Below are 17113 nucleotides of genomic sequence, written 5' to 3'. Positions count from 1 at the left end.
AAATGACTGGATCAGTTTGATTTGATATTAGACCTTTTTTTGCTTTAACACACATAGAAAAAGAGCTATGCATACCAATGCTCTCCTGTTGGTTAAGGGCTGTAAGTAAGCATTTCACTGTAATGTCTGAACCTGTTGTATTCGGCGCATGTGGCCAATAAAATTTGATTTGATTTGATTTGATATGCATATGGTAAAGCAAGCAACTAAGTCAACTGGGCAGTGGGCAAGACTCGCCTTTTTTGTAGCCGTCATATTCAGGATGGTATTTCTGCTTCTGGTCGAAGGGGATTTTGATCTTCTCTGCTACCTGCTGCCACTCCCGCGGGGCAGGGTACTTCAGGAGGGCAGCCAACTCCACAGCAAACTCAAGACTGGGGAAGAGATGAGAAAGAAAGTAGTTGATGTTACTAGATTCACAATGTTTTCCATAGACTTAAAAAGGAGCGCTTCCGCTTCTTACCTGAAAGCCTGGATTTGGAACGATGATGGCTTCCAAATGAATAAGGTCTATTGAAAATAATGTGAGATTGTGAAATACCTGAGGGGGTATCCTAGCCTGCTGAATTTGCCAGATAACTTTTCTTTCATTTCGGCACAAATGAAAATGTGTCACTGACACGCCCATGGATTGATGTTTTAGCATCGTCTCAGTGAAGAGTTCGGCGTTCACCTAGCCATGTGCGACATGCATGCGCAGTTACAAGACTGTTAAAGTTGGCAGCAGGCTGACGAGCAATATCCAGCGACGTTGTACGGATGAAGCCTGAGCTGGAATGTGAAGCTAACTGAAGCTGGTTACTGTTAGAAAAGTCTGAGTAGATCTACAGTGCATTTGGAAAGTATTTAGACCCCTGGACTTTTTCCACATATTGTTACATTACAGCTTTATTCTAAAATTGATTAAATTGTTTTTTTTTCCCTTCATCAATCTACACACAATACCCCATAATGACAAAGCAAAAACAGTTTTTTTTATATTTTTGCAAATGTATAAAAAACGGAAATATTACATTTACATAAGTATTCAGAACCTTTACTCAGTACTTTGTTGAAGCACCTTTGGCACCGATTACAGCCTCTTCTTGGGCATGACGCTACAAGCTTGGCACACCTGTATTTGGGGAGTTTCTCCCATTCTTCTCTGCAGATCCTATCAAGCTCTGTCAGGTTGGATGGGGAGCGTCGCTGCACAGCTATTTTCAGGTCTCTACAGAGATGTTCGATCAGGTTCAAGTCCGGGCTCCGGCCGGGCCACTCAAGGACATTCAGAGACCTGTCCCGAAGCAACTCCTGCGTTTTCTTGGCTGTGTGCTTAGGGTTGTTGTCCTGTTGGAAGGTGAACCTTCGCCCCAGTCTGAGGTCCTGAGCGCTCTGGAGCAGGTTTTCATCATGGATCTCTCTGCTCCGTTCATCTTTCCCTAGATCCTGACTAGTCTCCCAGTCCCTGCCGCTGAAAAACATCCCCACAGCATGATGCTGCCACCACCATGCTTCACCGTAGGGATGGTGCCAGGTTTCCTCCAGACGTGATACTTGGCATTCAGGCCAAAGAGTTCAATCTTGGTTTCATCAGACTAGAGAAACTTGTTTCTCATGGTCTGAGTCCTTTAGGTGCATTTTGGCAAACTCCAAGCGGGCTGTCATGTGCCTTTTACTGAGGAGTGGCTTCCGTCTGACCACTCTTCCATAAAGGCCTGATTGGTGGAGTGCTGCAGAGATGGTTGTCCTTCTGGAAGGTTCTCGCATCTCCACAGAGGAACCCTGGAGCTCTGTCAGAGTGACCATCGGGTTCTTGGTCACCTCCCTGACCAAGTCCCTTCTCCCCCGATTGCTCAGTTTGGCCGGGCGGCCAGCTCTAGGAAGAGTCTTGGTGGTTCCAAACTTCTTCCATTTAAGAATCATGGAGGCCACTGTGTTCTTGGGGACCTTCAATGCTGCAGACATTTGTTGGTACCCTTCCCTAGATCTGTGCCTCAACAAAATCCTGTCTCGGAGCTCTATGGACAATTCCTTCGACCTCATGGCTTGGTTCTTGCTCGGACATGCACTGTCAACTGTGGGACCTTATATACAGTGAGGGAAAAAAGTATTTGATCCCCTGCTGATTTTGTACGTTTGCCCACTGACAAAGAAATAATCAGTCTATAATTTTAATGGTAGGTTTATTTGAACAGTTAGAGACAGAATAACAACAAAAAAATCCAGAAAAACGCATGTCAACATTTTTATAAATTGATTTGCATTTTAATGAGGGAAATTAGTATTTGACCCCCTCTCAATCAGAAAGATTTCTGGCTCCCAGGTGTCTTTTATACAGGTAACGAGCTGAGATTAGGAGCACACTCTTAAAGTGAGTGCTCCTAATCTCAGCTTGTTTCCTGTATAAAAGACACCTGTCCACAGAAGCAATCAATCAATCAGATTCCAAACTCTCCACCATGGCCAAGACCAAAGAGCTCTCCAAGGATGTCAGGGACAAGATTGTAGACCTACACAAGGCTGGAATGGGCTACAAGACCATCGCCAAGCAGCTTGGTGAGAAGGTGACAACAGTTGGTGTGATTATTCGCAAATGGAAGAAACACAAAAGACTGTCAATCTCCCTCGGCCTGGGGCTCCATGCAAGATCTCACCTCGTGGAGTTGCAATGATCATGAGAACGGTGAGGAATCAGCCCAGAACTACACGGGAGGATCTTGTCAATGATCTCAAGGCAGCTGGGACCATAGTCACCAAGAAAACAATTGGTAACACACTACGCCGTGAAGGACTGAAATCCTGCAGCGCCCGCAAGGTCCCCCTGCTCAAGAAAGCACATATACATGCCCGTCTGAAGTTTGCCAATGAACATCTGAATGATTCAGAGGAGAACTGGGTGAAAGTATTGTGGTCAGATGAGACCAAAATGGAGCTCTTTGGCATCAACTCAACTCACCGTGTTTGGAGGAGGAGGAATGCTGCCTATGACCCCAAGAACACCATCCCCACCGTCAAACATGGAGGTGGCAACATTATGCTTTGGGGGTGTTTTTCTGCTAAGGGGACAGGACAACTTCACCGCATCAAAGGGACGATGGACGGGGCCATGTACCGTCAAATCTTGGGTGAGAACCTCCTTCCCTCAGCCAGGGCATTGAAAATGGGTCGTGGATGGGGATTCCAGCATGACAATGACCCAAAACACACGGCCAAGGCAACAAAGGAGTGGCTCAAGAAGAAGCACATTAAGGTCCTGGAGTGGCCTAGCCAGTCTCCAGACCTTAATCCCATAGAAAATCTGTGGAGGGAGCTGAAGGTTCGAGTTGCCAAACATCAGCCTCGAAACCTTAATGACTTGGAGAAGATCTGCAAAGAGGAGTGGGACAAAATCCCTCCTGAAATGTGTGCAAACCTGGTGGCCAACTACAAGAAACGTCTGACCTCTGTGATTGCCAACAAGGGTTTTGCCTCCAAGTACTAAGTCATGTTTTGCAGAGGGGTCAAATACTTATTTCCCTCATTAAAATGCAAATCAATTTATAACATGTTTGACATGCGTTTTTCTGGATTATTTTGTTGTTATTCCGTCTCTCACTGTTCAAATAAACCTACTATTAAAATTATAGACTGATCATTTCTTTGTCAGTGGGCAAACGTACAACATCAGCAGGGGATCAAATACTTTTTTCCCTCACTGTAGACAGGTACAATCAATTGAATTTACCACAGGTGGACTCCAATCAAGTTGTAGAAACATCTCAAGGATGATCAATGGAAACAGGATGCACCTGAGCTGAATTTCGAGTCTCATAGCAAAGGGTCTGAATACTTGTGTAAATAAGGTATTTCTGTTTTTTTAAAAACTAAATTAGCAAACATTTCTAAAAACCTGTTTTCGCTTTGTCATTATGGGGTATTGTGTGTAGATTGATGAAGATTTTTATTGATTTAATCCACTTTAGAATAAGGCTGTAACGTAACAAAATGGGGAAAAAGTCAAGGGGTCTGAATACTTTCTGAATGCTCTGCAGCTAGCTTCGTAGGATACCCCCTCGGGTGTGTTACATACCTGAATTTGGCCACAGTGTTTGTGTACACTGAGTTGTTGACGTTGTAGTAATACTCATCGGGCGGCATGACACCTGACAGAAAACAGAGATACTTTGGTAAATGTCTTGTTTACTCGTGTTTACTCAAGCAACAGGGTTGCTACGACCACTAGCCAAATAGCTTACCTAGTCTGCATGACAATTAAATCAGTTGCAATTCATTTACATTTAAGTCATTTAGCAGACGCTCTTATCCAGAGTGATTTACAGTTAGTGCCTTCATTTTAAGATGGCTAGGTGAGATAACCACAGGGGAGACAACCACATACCACAGTCATAGTAACAGTAAAAAAATCCTCAAACTAGCTATCATTAAAGTTAGTGCTAGCAATAAGCTGACATCGGCTGGCATGACTATTTCTAAGATGTGTAATGACAATATGTTTACTGAATGTCCCTTTACCTAAGATGTGGTAGTTCTGTTCTTCAGCGCTCCAGGTTACCCTGGAAACCCAGTAATCAGCCACGCCCCAAATCACTTCGCTGCCACGCCCCTCTGTGAACATAGACAGGTCCTAGAACAGACAGACAGGTCGCAGGTCTTTAAAGTGTGGGTAATATGGTGGAAACAGTCACCACTACATTGCTAATACCTATGACTACCTTTCAGATCAGAAAAACCAAAGGGTTAGGCCTAAGGGGAGGCGCTAGGGAGCCGGCTGTGAGTGAGGATGACTGACCTAGATGTGACCATACCTGTGTGAGGTAGTGTTGGGTTTAGGGTTAGGTGTTACCTGTGTGAGGTAGTGTTGGGTTTAGGGTTAGGTGTTACCTGTGTGAGGTAGTGTTGGGTTTAGGGTTAGGTGTTACCTGTGTGAGGTAGAGGTAGTGTTGGGGTTAGGTGTTACCTGTGTGAGGTAGTGTTGGGGTTAGGTGTTACCTGTGTGAGGTAGAGGTAGTGTTGGGGTTAGGTGTTACCTGTGTGAGGTAGTGTTGGGGTTAGGTGTTACCTGTGTGAGGTAGAGGTAGTGTTGGGGTTAGGTGTTACCTGTGTGAGGTAGTGTTGGGGTTAGGTGTTACCTGTGTGAGGTAGAGGTAGTGTTGGGGTTAGGTGTTACCTGTGTAAGGTAGTGTTGGGGTTAGGTGTTACCTGTGTGAGGTAGTGTTGGGGTTAGGTGTTACCTGTGTGAGGTAGTGTTGGGGTTAGGTGTTACCTGTGTGAGGTAGAGGTAGTGTTGGGGTTAGGTGTTACCTGTGTAAGGTAGAGGTAATGTTGGTGTTAGGTGTTACCTGTGTGAGGTAGTGTTGGGGTTAGGTGTTACCTGTGTGAGGTAGAGGTAGTGTTGGTGTTAGGTGTTACCTGTGTGAGGTAGAGGTAGTGTTGGGGTTAGGTGTTACCTGTGTGAGGTAGTGTTGGGGTTAGGTGTTACCTGTGTGAGGTAGAGGTAGTGTTGGAAGGCCAGAGTAACGTCTCCGTTGATGTGGATCTCTTGTTGTCCGTATATATCTTCAGGACACACCTCTCTCCCTGACACAGCACTCTCCCACGGAAACTTTAGTCCCTGGTAGGACAACATAATATCTCTTTCATCAGAACAGAACATACTGACCCACATACACTACACTACACTACACTACACTACACTACACTACACTACACTACACTACACTACACTACAATACACTACACTACAATACACTACAATACACTACAATACACTACAATACACTACACTACAATACACTACACTACACTACACTACACTACAATACACTACAATACACTACACTACACTACACTACAATACACTACAATACACTACAATACACTACAATACAATACACTACACTACACTACACACCTATAAGTACAGTGAGGGCATATATTGTTAGTGTGTGTACGAGATCATGCGGGATCACAAACACATAGTGCCTTCAAAAAGTATTCATACCCCACATTTTGTTGTGTTACAGCCTGAATTTAAAATTGATTACATTTAGATTTTGTGTCACTGGTCTACACACAATATCCCATAATGTCCAACTGGAATTATGTTTTTAGAAATGTTTGCAAATTAATTAAAAATGAAAAGCTGAAATGTCTGAGTCAATAATTACTCAACCCCTTTATTATGGCAAGCCTAAATAAATTCAGGAGTAGAAATGTGCTTAACAAGTCACATAATAAGTTGCATGGGCTCACTCTGTGTGCAATAATAGTGTTTAACATGATTTTGTAATGGCTACCTCATCTCTGTACCCCACACATACAATTATCTGTAAGGTCCCTCAGTCGAGCAGTGAATTTCAAACACAGACTCAACCACAAAGACCAGGGAGGTTTTCCAATGCCTCGCAAAGAAGGGCACCTATTGGTAGATGGGTAACAAAATAAGCAGATCTTGAATATCCCTTTGAGCATGGTGAAGTTATTAATTACATTTTGATGGCGTATCAATACACCCAGTTACTACAAAGATACAGGCGCCGTTCCTAACTCAGTAACCGGAGAGGAAGGAAACCGCTACTCCACAATACTAACCTAATTGACAGAGTGAAAAGAAGGAAACCTGTACAGAATAAAAAATATTCCAAAACATGCTTCCTGTTTGCAACAAGGCACTAAAGTAATGCTGCTACAAATGTGGCAAAGAAATTAACTTTATGTCCTCAATACAAAGTGTTATATTTGGAGAAAATCCATCACTGAGTACCACTCTTCATATTTTCAAGCATGGTGGTGGCTGCATCATGTTATGGGTATGCTTGTCAATGGCAAGTACTGGGGAGTTTTTCACTTGGGGGGTATTGTGTGAATTCAGGCTGTAACACAACAAAATGTGGAGTAAGTCAAGAGGTGTGAATACTTCCTGAAGGAACTTAAATGTATGCATTCACATGACACTCAACAACACCTATGTAACATCAGGATGAACAAGATACAGCAAGCAAAACCCCAGTCACCATCCTGTACCTAACATCAAGCAAAACCCCAGTCACCATCCTGTACCTAACATCAAGCAAAACCCCACAATAGGATGCCAACTATAAAACCCCACAATAGGATGCCAACTCTAAACCCCCACAATATGATGCCAACTGAAAACCCCACAATAGGATGCCAACTATAAAACCCCACAATATGATGCCAACTGAAAACCCCACAATATGATGCCAACTTTAAAACCCCACAATATGATGCCAACTTTAAAACCCCACAATAGGATGCCAACTGAAAACCCCACAATAGGATGCCAACTATAAACCCCCACAATAGGATGCCAACTCATCATGAGACCGACTGTGAATGCGGAGTGTGAATGCGGAGTGTGAATGCGGAGTGTGAATGCGGAGTGCGAATGCGGAGTGCGAATGCGGAGTGCGAATGCGGAGTGTGAATGCGGAGTGTGAATGCGGAGTGTGAATGCGGAGTGTGAATGCGGAGTGCGAATGCGGAGTGTGAACACAGGGTTTCATAGAATCCTGTACCTTGTAACCCTGCTTCTCAGCATTGTCCTTAGCACCATCCACTGTCCTCACCCGGTACTCTAGCACGGCCCGGGCTAACTGAGGATAAAAGAGACCGATACTGGGGTACATCCAGGTGTCCTGCACAGGGAGACAGAGGGAGGGCCAGTTCAGTCACACTAAAAGCCTAATGGTTCAATGGTAGCGGTTACCCTAACACAATGAAACCTCTCCTTGAGTACAGCCAGTTCCACTTATGTGTTGTATTCCAGTACACCTGATTGGACGGGTCAACTAACCACTTCCCTTCATGAGTTAAATCATAAAAATAAGAAGAACAGTAACCATTGTCCTCACCTGGTCCCAGAACACGTGCCCCCAGTAGTCTTGCCCTGACCCCCCGTTAGACAGCCCCCCAGGACTGACCCCACCGAAATGACCGGGCGCCTCGTGCAACGAAGGGAAGGCACTGAGCAGGTAGAACATGCAGCCAATCAGAGCCCTACTCAGGTCGTCTGGACCAGTCAGCTCCAGCGTGCTGCCCGCCCACAGCTCCTCCCACGCCCGGAGGTGCGAGGGACGAAGGTTCCCATTGGCCATCAGCTCCAGACCTGTTAACATGTTTACGTTCATTGCCATGACAAAGTTTCATTTTCATTTTCGAATTGGTAAAAAACATAAACACCAATATGTCCCCAGAGGACTTAGAAGTATTCATTAAATCACTTCTGTCCAAAGTGGTCCTGGATGGTGAAAAACGATTAAAACATCTAATGATGTATTCATGGTGCCTATCCCCATATCGTTACCATAACGACTGAGTTCAGCTAACGTTAACCTTGAGACGCAGCTGGTCCTGTCATCTTATTACTAAGAGTCTGAGGCGGCAGGTAGCTTAGTGGTTAAGAGCGTTGTGCCAGTAACCGAAAGGTCGCTGGTTCTAATCCCCGAGCCCGACTAGGTGAAAAATCTGTCGATGTGCCCTTGAGCAAGGCACTTAACCCTAATTGCTCCTGTAAGTCGCTCTGGATAAGAGCGTCTGCTAAATGTAAAAAATGTCTGCGAGTAATGCCACGCCACCCGTCATAACGGGCCTCAGTCCAACATGTCCCACTAGATGCACCGCGGCGCAGACCTCAGTTGCAGCTTCATCAGGTTAGTGCTGTTTTCATCATTATGTGACTGTTGACCTTCACTGTTTTTTTACGCAGGAGGATGGTTGAGCACACTCCCTTTCTTTACCTGTGTCGTAGTGAGCCTGCGCGCTGTCCTGACTGCCCGCCACCGCCACCACGAACCCCCAGCGGGACTGGGCCTGGTCGGGCAGCAGGGTGAGGGAGGGGGTGATGGGGGTCCAGATGATGTGGACGCTGGGGCAGACCCCACCAGGGACCTCAGCCATGGTGGTCTGGCCCTGGATGTAACTAGGGAAGGAAAGGGGTGATTGTGAGCCGAGCTGAGCTGAGCGCTGGGGGCTTTTGTATTAAAAGGTCCAATGCAGCAGTTTTTATCTCAATATGAAATCATTTCTGGGTAACAATGAAGTACCTTACTGGGATCGTTTTCAATTTAAAATGATCAAAAATAAACAAAAATAGCTTCTTAGCTATTTTTGCGGAGAGGATTTTATTCTCAGCTGCTGGCCTGCTCTCCAGGCACCATCACAGCCTGAATCCACAGACTGGTGTTTCTAAAAATGAACTCAAAAAGGCACTGTAGACTGAGCCGAAGGCATTTTTAGTTTAATTAGTATTTAATTCTAAGTCACAGCCTGTATGCGCAATTTATAGACTATAATGATTTAATACAATGACATGTTGTTTAAATGATGAATGATTTATGTCCCTAACAGCCTAGTGTGTCGCACTCGCAAATGCTTCACAATGTATTTCTTTGCAGGCTATAGCCTTGAAATAATATAGCCTAAATCATTCATTTTCGTTCCTTCTTAGGCTCCTTGTCTGACTCCTGACCTATTTAGTGTTTATATGCTGTTTAATATGACATGTAGCCTATTTGAAATGATGAGCGCTTCTTACGTTCACCTTTTCATGTTTATAAAAATACTTTTCATTCAAATCCATTTGGTTTGGTTTCAATATTTCAAAACCAATTGGTAGGTCCAGGTAGTCACAAAAAGAGATGGGTGTTGGTTAATTTGTGATTTTAATGAACAGAGGGAATTTGAAGCAGCATGAGTGATGATTTCCTCACATACTATTTGGCAGTACATCCAACCGTCCTCACAACCACAGACGTGTAACCACGCCAGCCCAGGACCTCCACATCCGGCTTCTTCACCTGCGGGATCATCTGAGACCAGCCACCCGGACAGCTGATGAAACTGTGGGTTTGCACAACTGAAGAATTTCTGCACAAACTGTCAGATACCGTCTCAGGGAAGCTCATCTCGGTGCTTGTCGTCCTCACCAGGGTCTTGACCTGCCTGTAGTTCGGCGTCGTAACCGACTTCAGTGGGCAAATGCTCACCTTTGATGGCCACTGGCACGCTGGAGAAGTGTGCTCTTCACGGATGAATCCCGGTTTTAACTGTACCGGGTAGATGGCAGTATGGTGTTGTGTGGGCGAGCGGTTTGCTGATGTCAACGGTGTGAACAGAGTGCCCCATGGTGGCGGTGGGGTTATGGTATTGGCAGGCATAAGCTACGGACAACGAACACAATTGCATTTTATCGATGGCAATTTGAATGCACAGAGATACCGTGACGAGATCCTGAGGCCCATTGTCGTGCCATTCATCCGCCGCCATCACCTCATGTTTCAGTATGATAATGCACGGCCCCATGTCGCAAGGATCTGTAAACAATTCCTGGAAGCTGAAAATGTCCCAGTTCTTTCATGGCCTGCATACTCACCAGACATGTCACCCATTGAGCATGTTTGGGATGCTCTGGATCAACGTGTACGACAGCGTGTTCCAGTTCCCACCAAAATATCCAGCAACTTCGCACAGCCATTGAAGAGGAGTGGGACAACATTCCACAGGCCAAAATCAACAGCCTGATCAACTCTATGCGAAGGAGACGTGATCCTGACAGGTTTTCTGATCCACGCCCCTACTTTGTTTTTTTCATCTGTGACCAAGTATTCCCAGTCATGTGAAATCCATAGATTAGGGCCTAATGAATTTATTTGACTCCTTATATGAACTCAGTAAAATATTTTTTATATTTTGTTCAGTGTATATTAAACACAGGAAAATCAAGTCTAAGAGGAGGAATGGTGATCTAGGATCAGTTTTGCCTGTTAGATTATAATGAGTGGCTAGGGGCTCTATGAATAAAGGCCCTGGTGCTTTCATGTTTCAGTCGGTGCCTTTTGATCTATAAAAAAAAATACAACTCACACATCTATCATATTACCAAGTGCATGGAGAAAGGCTGTATAAATTGAATGGAAAAGCAACTCCAGCTCACTGCTGGTACAAAAGAAGGCCACTGAATTGTTTTGTTTCTGTCCATCTTGCTTCCTTCCTATTTCCCGTTCAGCCAGCATTTATTCTCACCTGCCTCCTTTGTAGTCCGGTTCAGAATGGAACACTATGTCATCGCTTTGAGGTGTGAACGTACTGTCCAGCTTGACTGTGATTGGCTCCTGGGAGGTGCCCTGACGAACCAGCAGGACCTCCATGACCAAGAGGTTGGGATGGTGTCGATGGGCATAGAGAGACTGGGAGGCAATAACACTAGCTGTCCTCAGAGAGTGGGTGAATATACCTAGAGAGAGAGAGGACAGGAACAGACAGACAGACAGACAGACAGACAGACAGACAGACAGACAGACAGCAGCAGTGATACAACTGTAAAGCTTGGAAACAATTTCATTCAAACTAGTGATGATGAACGTGTCAACACATGGTATTCAGACCTTTACATGCAGCGTACATGGACCTCATCATCTGTAGGGTTGTGTTCTTGAGCTGCAGTGAACTACATGTACCAACGTACCTGTGTGTATCTAGACTGTACCAACGTACCTGTGTGTATCTAGACTGTACCAACGTACCTGTGTGTATCTAAACTGTACCAACGTACCTGTGTATCTAAACTGTACCAACGTACCTGTGTGTGTGTGTGTGTGTATCTAGACTGTACCAATGTACCTGTGTGTATCTAGACTGTACCAACGTACCTGTGTGTATCTAGACTGTACCAACGTACCTGTGTGTATCTAGACTGTACCAATGTACCTGTGTGTATCTAGACTGTACCAATGTACCTGTGTGTATCTAGACTGTACCAACGTACCTGTGTGTATCTAGACTGTACCAACGTACCTGTGTGTATCTAGACTGTCCCAATGTACCTGTGTGTATCTAGACTGTCCCAATGTACCTGTGTGTATCTAGACTGTACCAACGTACCTGTGTGTATCTAGACTGTACCAATGTACCTGTGTGTATCTAGACTGTACCAATGTACCTGTGTGTATCTAGACTGTACCAATGTACCTGTGTGTATCTAGACTGTCCCAATGTACCTGTGTGTATCTAGACTGTACCAACGTACCTGTGTGTATCTAGACTGTACCAACGTACCTGTGTGTATCTAAACTGTACCAACGTACCTGTGTATCTAAACTGTACCAACGTACCTGTGTGTGTGTGTGTGTATCTAGACTGTACCAATGTACCTGTGTGTATCTAGACTGTACCAACGTACCTGTGTGTATCTAGACTGTACCAACGTACCTGTGTGTATCTAGACTGTACCAATGTACCTGTGTGTATCTAGACTGTACCAATGTACCTGTGTGTATCTAGACTGTACCAACGTACCTGTGTGTATCTAGACTGTACCAACGTACCTGTGTGTATCTAGACTGTCCCAATGTACCTGTGTGTATCTAGACTGTCCCAATGTACCTGTGTGTATCTAGACTGTACCAACGTACCTGTGTGTATCTAGACTGTACCAATGTACCTGTGTGTATCTAGACTGTACCAATGTACCTGTGTGTATCTAGACTGTCCCAATGTACCTGTGTGTATCTAAACTGTACCAACGTACCTGTGTGTATCTAGACTGTACCAACGTACCTGTGTGTATCTAGACTGTACCAACGTACCTGTGTGTATCTAGACTGTCCCAATGTACCTGTGTGTATCTAGACTGTACCAATGTACCTGTGTGTATCTAGACTGTACCAACGTACCTGTGTGTATCTAGACTGTACCAACGTACCTGTGTGTATCTAGACTGTACCAACGTACCTGTGTGTATCTAGACTGTACCAACGTACCTGTGTGTATCTAGACTGTACCAACGTACCTGTGTGTATCTAGACTGTACCAATGTACCTGTGTGTATCTAGACTGTACCAATGTACCTGTGTGTATCTAGACTGTACCAACGTACCTGTGTGTATCTAGACTGTACCAATGTACCTGTGTGTATCTAGACTGTACCAACGTACCTGTGTGTATCTAGACTGTACCAACGTACCTGTGTGTATCTAGACTGTACCAACGTACCTGTGTGTATCTAGACTGTACCAATGTACCTGTGTGTATCTAGACTGTACCAATGTACCTGTGTGTATCTAGACTGTACCAACGTACCTGTGTGTATCTAGACTGTACCAATGTACCTGTGTGTATCTAGACTGTACCAACGTACCTGTGTGTATCTAGACTGTACCAACGTACCTGTGTGTATCTAGACTGTACCAACGTACCTGTGTGTATCTAGACTGTACCAACGTACCTGCGTGTATCTAAACTGTACCAACGTACCTGTGTGTATCTAGACTTTACCAATGTACCTGTGTGTATCTAGACTGTACCAATGTACCTGTGTGTGTATCTAGGCTGTAGGAGTGTTGCAGATGCCCTGCCTTCTCCTCCTCCTCTATCTCCATCCTCACAGCCAGAGGACAGGGGAGATTGGCACGGTGACAGTCCCCGCCCTCGCCGTTATAGACTCCGCCCATGTGCATGATGTCATCGTACACCCTCCAACCCAGCAGCCCATTGGCCAGCGGAGGAAGGAAGCGAGGGTCAAGGGGCAGGAGGTCAGTGGTGAAGATGTAGAGGTCAGCTGGGGTCTCATTGGTCATCGTGGGGAGAGCGTGTCCTCTTCCACTTAGGATGATAAAAGGTTAAATCAATGGTACCTACAACAGAACAGAACAGTACAACACACACAGAATGCCTGTGTCACACACAGAATGCCTATGTCCCACACAGAATGCCTATGTCCCACACAGAATGCCTATGTCCCACACAGAATGCCTATGTCCCACACAGAATGCCTATGTCCCACACAGAATGCCTATGTCCCACACAGAATGCCTATGTCCCACACATAATGCCTATGTCCCACACAGAATGCCTATGTCCCACACAGAATGCCTATGTCCCACACATAATGCCTATGTCCCACACAGAATGCCTATGTCCCACACAGAATGCCTATGTCACACACACACACACAAAATGCCTACACTATCCATAAAAATCTGGACACACCAACTCATTCCAGGTTTTTTCTTTATTTTTACTATATTGTATATTGTAGAATAATAGTGAAAACATCAAAACTATGAAATAACACATATGGAATCATGTAGTAACCAAAAAAGTGTTAAACAAATGAAAATATATTTTATATTTGAGATTCTTCAAATAGCCACCCTTTGCCTTGATGACAGCTTTGCACACTCTTGGCATTCTCTCAACCAGCTTCATTATTTAGTCACCTGGAATGCATTTCAATTAACAGGTGTCCTTCTTAAAAGTTAATTTGTGTATTTTATTTCCTTCTTAATGCATTTGAGCCAATCAGTTGTGTTGTGACAAGGTAGGGGGGGTATACAGAAGATAGCCCTATTTGGTAAAAGACCAAGTCCATATTATGGCAAGAACAGCTCAAATAAGCAAAGAGAAATGACAGTCCATCATTACTTTAAGACATGAAGGTCAGTCAATATGGAACATTTCAAGATCTTTGAATGTTTCTTCAAGTGCAGTCGCAAAAACCGTCAAGTGCTATGATGAAACTGGCTCTCATGAGGACCGCCACAGGAAAGGAAGACCCAGAGTTACCTCTGCTGCAGAGGATAAATTCATTAGAGTTACCAGCCTCAGAAATTGTAGCCCAAATAAATGCTTCACAGAGTTCAAGTAACAGACACATCTCCACATCAACTGTTCAGAGGGGACTGTGTGAATCAGGCCTTCATGGTCGAATTGCTGCAAAGAAACCACTACTAAAGGACACCAATAAGAAGAAGAGACCTGCTTGGGCCAAGAAACACGAGCAATGGACATTAGACTGGTGGAAATTTGTCCTTTGGTCTGGAGTCCAAATTTGAGATTTTGTTTCAAACCAGTGTCTTTGTGAGACGCGGTGTGGGTGAACGGATGATCTCCGCATGTGTAGTTCCCGCCATAAAGCATGGAGGAGGAGGTGTTATGGTGTGGGGGTGCTTTGCTGGTGACACTGTCTGTGATTTATTTAGAATTCAAGGCACACTAACCAACATGGCTACCACAGCATTCTGCAGCGATACGCCATCCCATATGGTTTGGGCTTAGTGGGACTATCATTTGTTTTTCAACAGGACAATGACCCAAAACACACCTCCAGGCTGTGTAAGGGCTATTTTACCAAGAAGGAGAGTGATGGAGTGCTGCATCAGATGACCTGGCCTCCACAGTCCCCCGACCTCAACCCAATTGAGATGGTTGAGGATGAGTCGGACCGCAGAGTGAAGGAAAAGCAGCCAACAAGTGCTCAGCATATGTGGGAACGCCTTCAAGACTGTTGGAAAAGCATTCCAGGTGAAGCTGGTTGAGAGAATGCCAAGAGTGTGCAAAGCTGTCATCAAGGCAAAGGGTGGCTATTTGAAGAATCTCATATATAAAATATATTTTGATTTGTTTAACACTTTTTTGGTTACTACATGTTTCCATATGTGTTATTTCATAGTTTTGATGTCTTCACTATTATTCTACAATGTAAAAAAATAGTTAAAAAAAATAAAGAAAAACCCTTGAATGCGTAGATGTCCAAACTTTTGACTGGTAGTGTATATCACACACACACACAGAATGCTTATGTCACACACACACAGAATGCTTATGTCACACACACACAGAATGCTTATGTCACACACACACACAGAATGCTTATGTCACACACACACAGAATGCTTATGTCACACACACACAGAATGCTTATGTCCACAAGATCTAGTCACAGTCTTAACCTCGCTCCTCCTACCCAGACTGACCGATATTCCAACAGCCCTTTGCTCTACTCTGAGAGACTGCTGAACACTTAGTGTAACTGTAATATTATATACGGCCCCATCTCAAACACCAGTAGGCCTACCTTCTATTTTGCATTTTAATCAGTTGTTTATTTACTTATTTAGTTTCATGTGAGCTTATGTATGCTGTAATTCAGCTTTCAGCTGCAAATGTGTAGCCTACTATTAAAATAAACCTTAAATATATATTTCATATATTTGTTTGATATATTTGATATATCATATATTCATATATATTTCATATATTTGATACTTACCACACAAAGGACAATTTGGGTATGAGTAAATGAGAATAGAAGAGCCTATAGTTTATCAAAGAGAAAAAACTACAGCAAAAACAAAAGAACATGCATTAGTCAAGTATCATACTTTAACTGTATAGTGTAATATTGCTGAACTGAAATCACTGCCCTATATTTACTGAAATGTCCAATACGCCCCTTACTGAAATCACTGCAGATCTAACATCAAGTGAAACCAATGCGACGTCTGGTTTTGTCACATGACATGTGATGTGATGTATCATAAGTGTGTGAGTGGGATAAAAACCAAATGACAGTAAATAAAGTGGATCACCTCACCACAAGACAAAGAGCAGCGTGACATATTGAATTAATCTCATGATCTCGAGAAGTATACTGTAAGGAATGATTTGAAGATGATAACGGCAAAAAGTTCATGGCGAACGTTAAAATGCTGAGGAGCAACAGTCTTTAAAGGCAACTCTGTCAGCGTCAGTCTCTTTCTATGTGAAAACCGTTGCTGTCTACAGACCGCTGTAAGTCTCACCAATTCCTTGATATTCTGAGGGGGAACCGTCGCACTCTGACGTGAGAAGAAGGGGGGCATCCGCCGTTACCGGGGATGAAAGGAATGCAGAAAATAAGTGAAGAGTAGAAACAAAGGTAAAATAAACGTGTCTCACATGAGTAGAACAACGATCTGGAACTGAAAATGCAACCAATGCAAAACGAAGTATTGATCTTCCGAAATTGATCTTCCAAAATTGTATTTTGTTGAAAAGAAAATCAAAAAGGGACTGTGAGTTCTTCTTCCAGACTTTGTACGGTTTGGAACTATGCGAAGTAGGGGGAGGAGGCATAGCGAGGGGGTTTACACTAGTTACCACAGCCACAAAGACAAAATGGCAATATCGTACAAATTCATGAAAACAAAAACAAAAATGTTTGTCTTCATTTAAGGTTAGGCATAAGGTTAGCAGTGTGGTTAAGGTTATGGTTAGGTTTCAAATCACATTTTGAAACTGAAGAAATAGGCGGGGTTTATGACTTTGTGGCTGTGGTAACTAGTGACGATCA

The 17113-nt window shown here is 43.9% G+C and overlaps 1 protein-coding gene across 5 annotated transcripts in view; it reads right to left on the bottom strand.

The window, feature by feature from the left end:
* The window catches only part of pgghg (protein-glucosylgalactosylhydroxylysine glucosidase), a 29883-nt gene extending 12986 nt beyond the window's left edge, over positions 1 to 16897 (bottom strand). The window contains exons 1-11 of one of the 5 annotated variants that reach the window (XM_041836860.2): positions 16376 to 16897; positions 16052 to 16120; positions 13313 to 13602; positions 11026 to 11236; positions 8742 to 8923; positions 7857 to 8110; positions 7521 to 7640; positions 5462 to 5593; positions 4495 to 4606; positions 4052 to 4124; positions 238 to 374 (exon numbers count right to left, since the gene is read on the bottom strand). In XM_041836860.2, the coding sequence (XP_041692794.2) occupies positions 238 to 374; positions 4052 to 4124; positions 4495 to 4606; positions 5462 to 5593; positions 7521 to 7640; positions 7857 to 8110; positions 8742 to 8923; positions 11026 to 11236; positions 13313 to 13602; positions 16052 to 16120; positions 16376 to 16416 (1621 nt within the window). In that variant the 5' untranslated portion in view covers positions 16417 to 16897. Of the gene's footprint in view, positions 1 to 237; positions 375 to 4051; positions 4125 to 4494; positions 4607 to 5461; positions 5594 to 7520; positions 7641 to 7856; positions 8111 to 8741; positions 8924 to 11025; positions 11237 to 13312; positions 13635 to 16051; positions 16121 to 16375 lie in introns of all 5 variants that reach the window. The other 4 variants (XM_041836861.2, XM_041836862.2, XM_041836864.2 and 1 more) reach the window with 4 other exon arrangements.
* Positions 16898 to 17113: the final 216 nt, after the last annotated feature.

This window comes from Coregonus clupeaformis, unplaced genomic scaffold (assembly GCF_020615455.1).
Source record: "Coregonus clupeaformis isolate EN_2021a unplaced genomic scaffold, ASM2061545v1 scaf0552, whole genome shotgun sequence".
In the NCBI taxonomy this organism is placed as follows: domain Eukaryota; kingdom Metazoa; phylum Chordata; class Actinopteri; order Salmoniformes; family Salmonidae; genus Coregonus; species Coregonus clupeaformis.
Note: the sequence above shows the minus strand (reverse complement) of the source record. Positions and strands in the feature narration are given on the sequence as shown.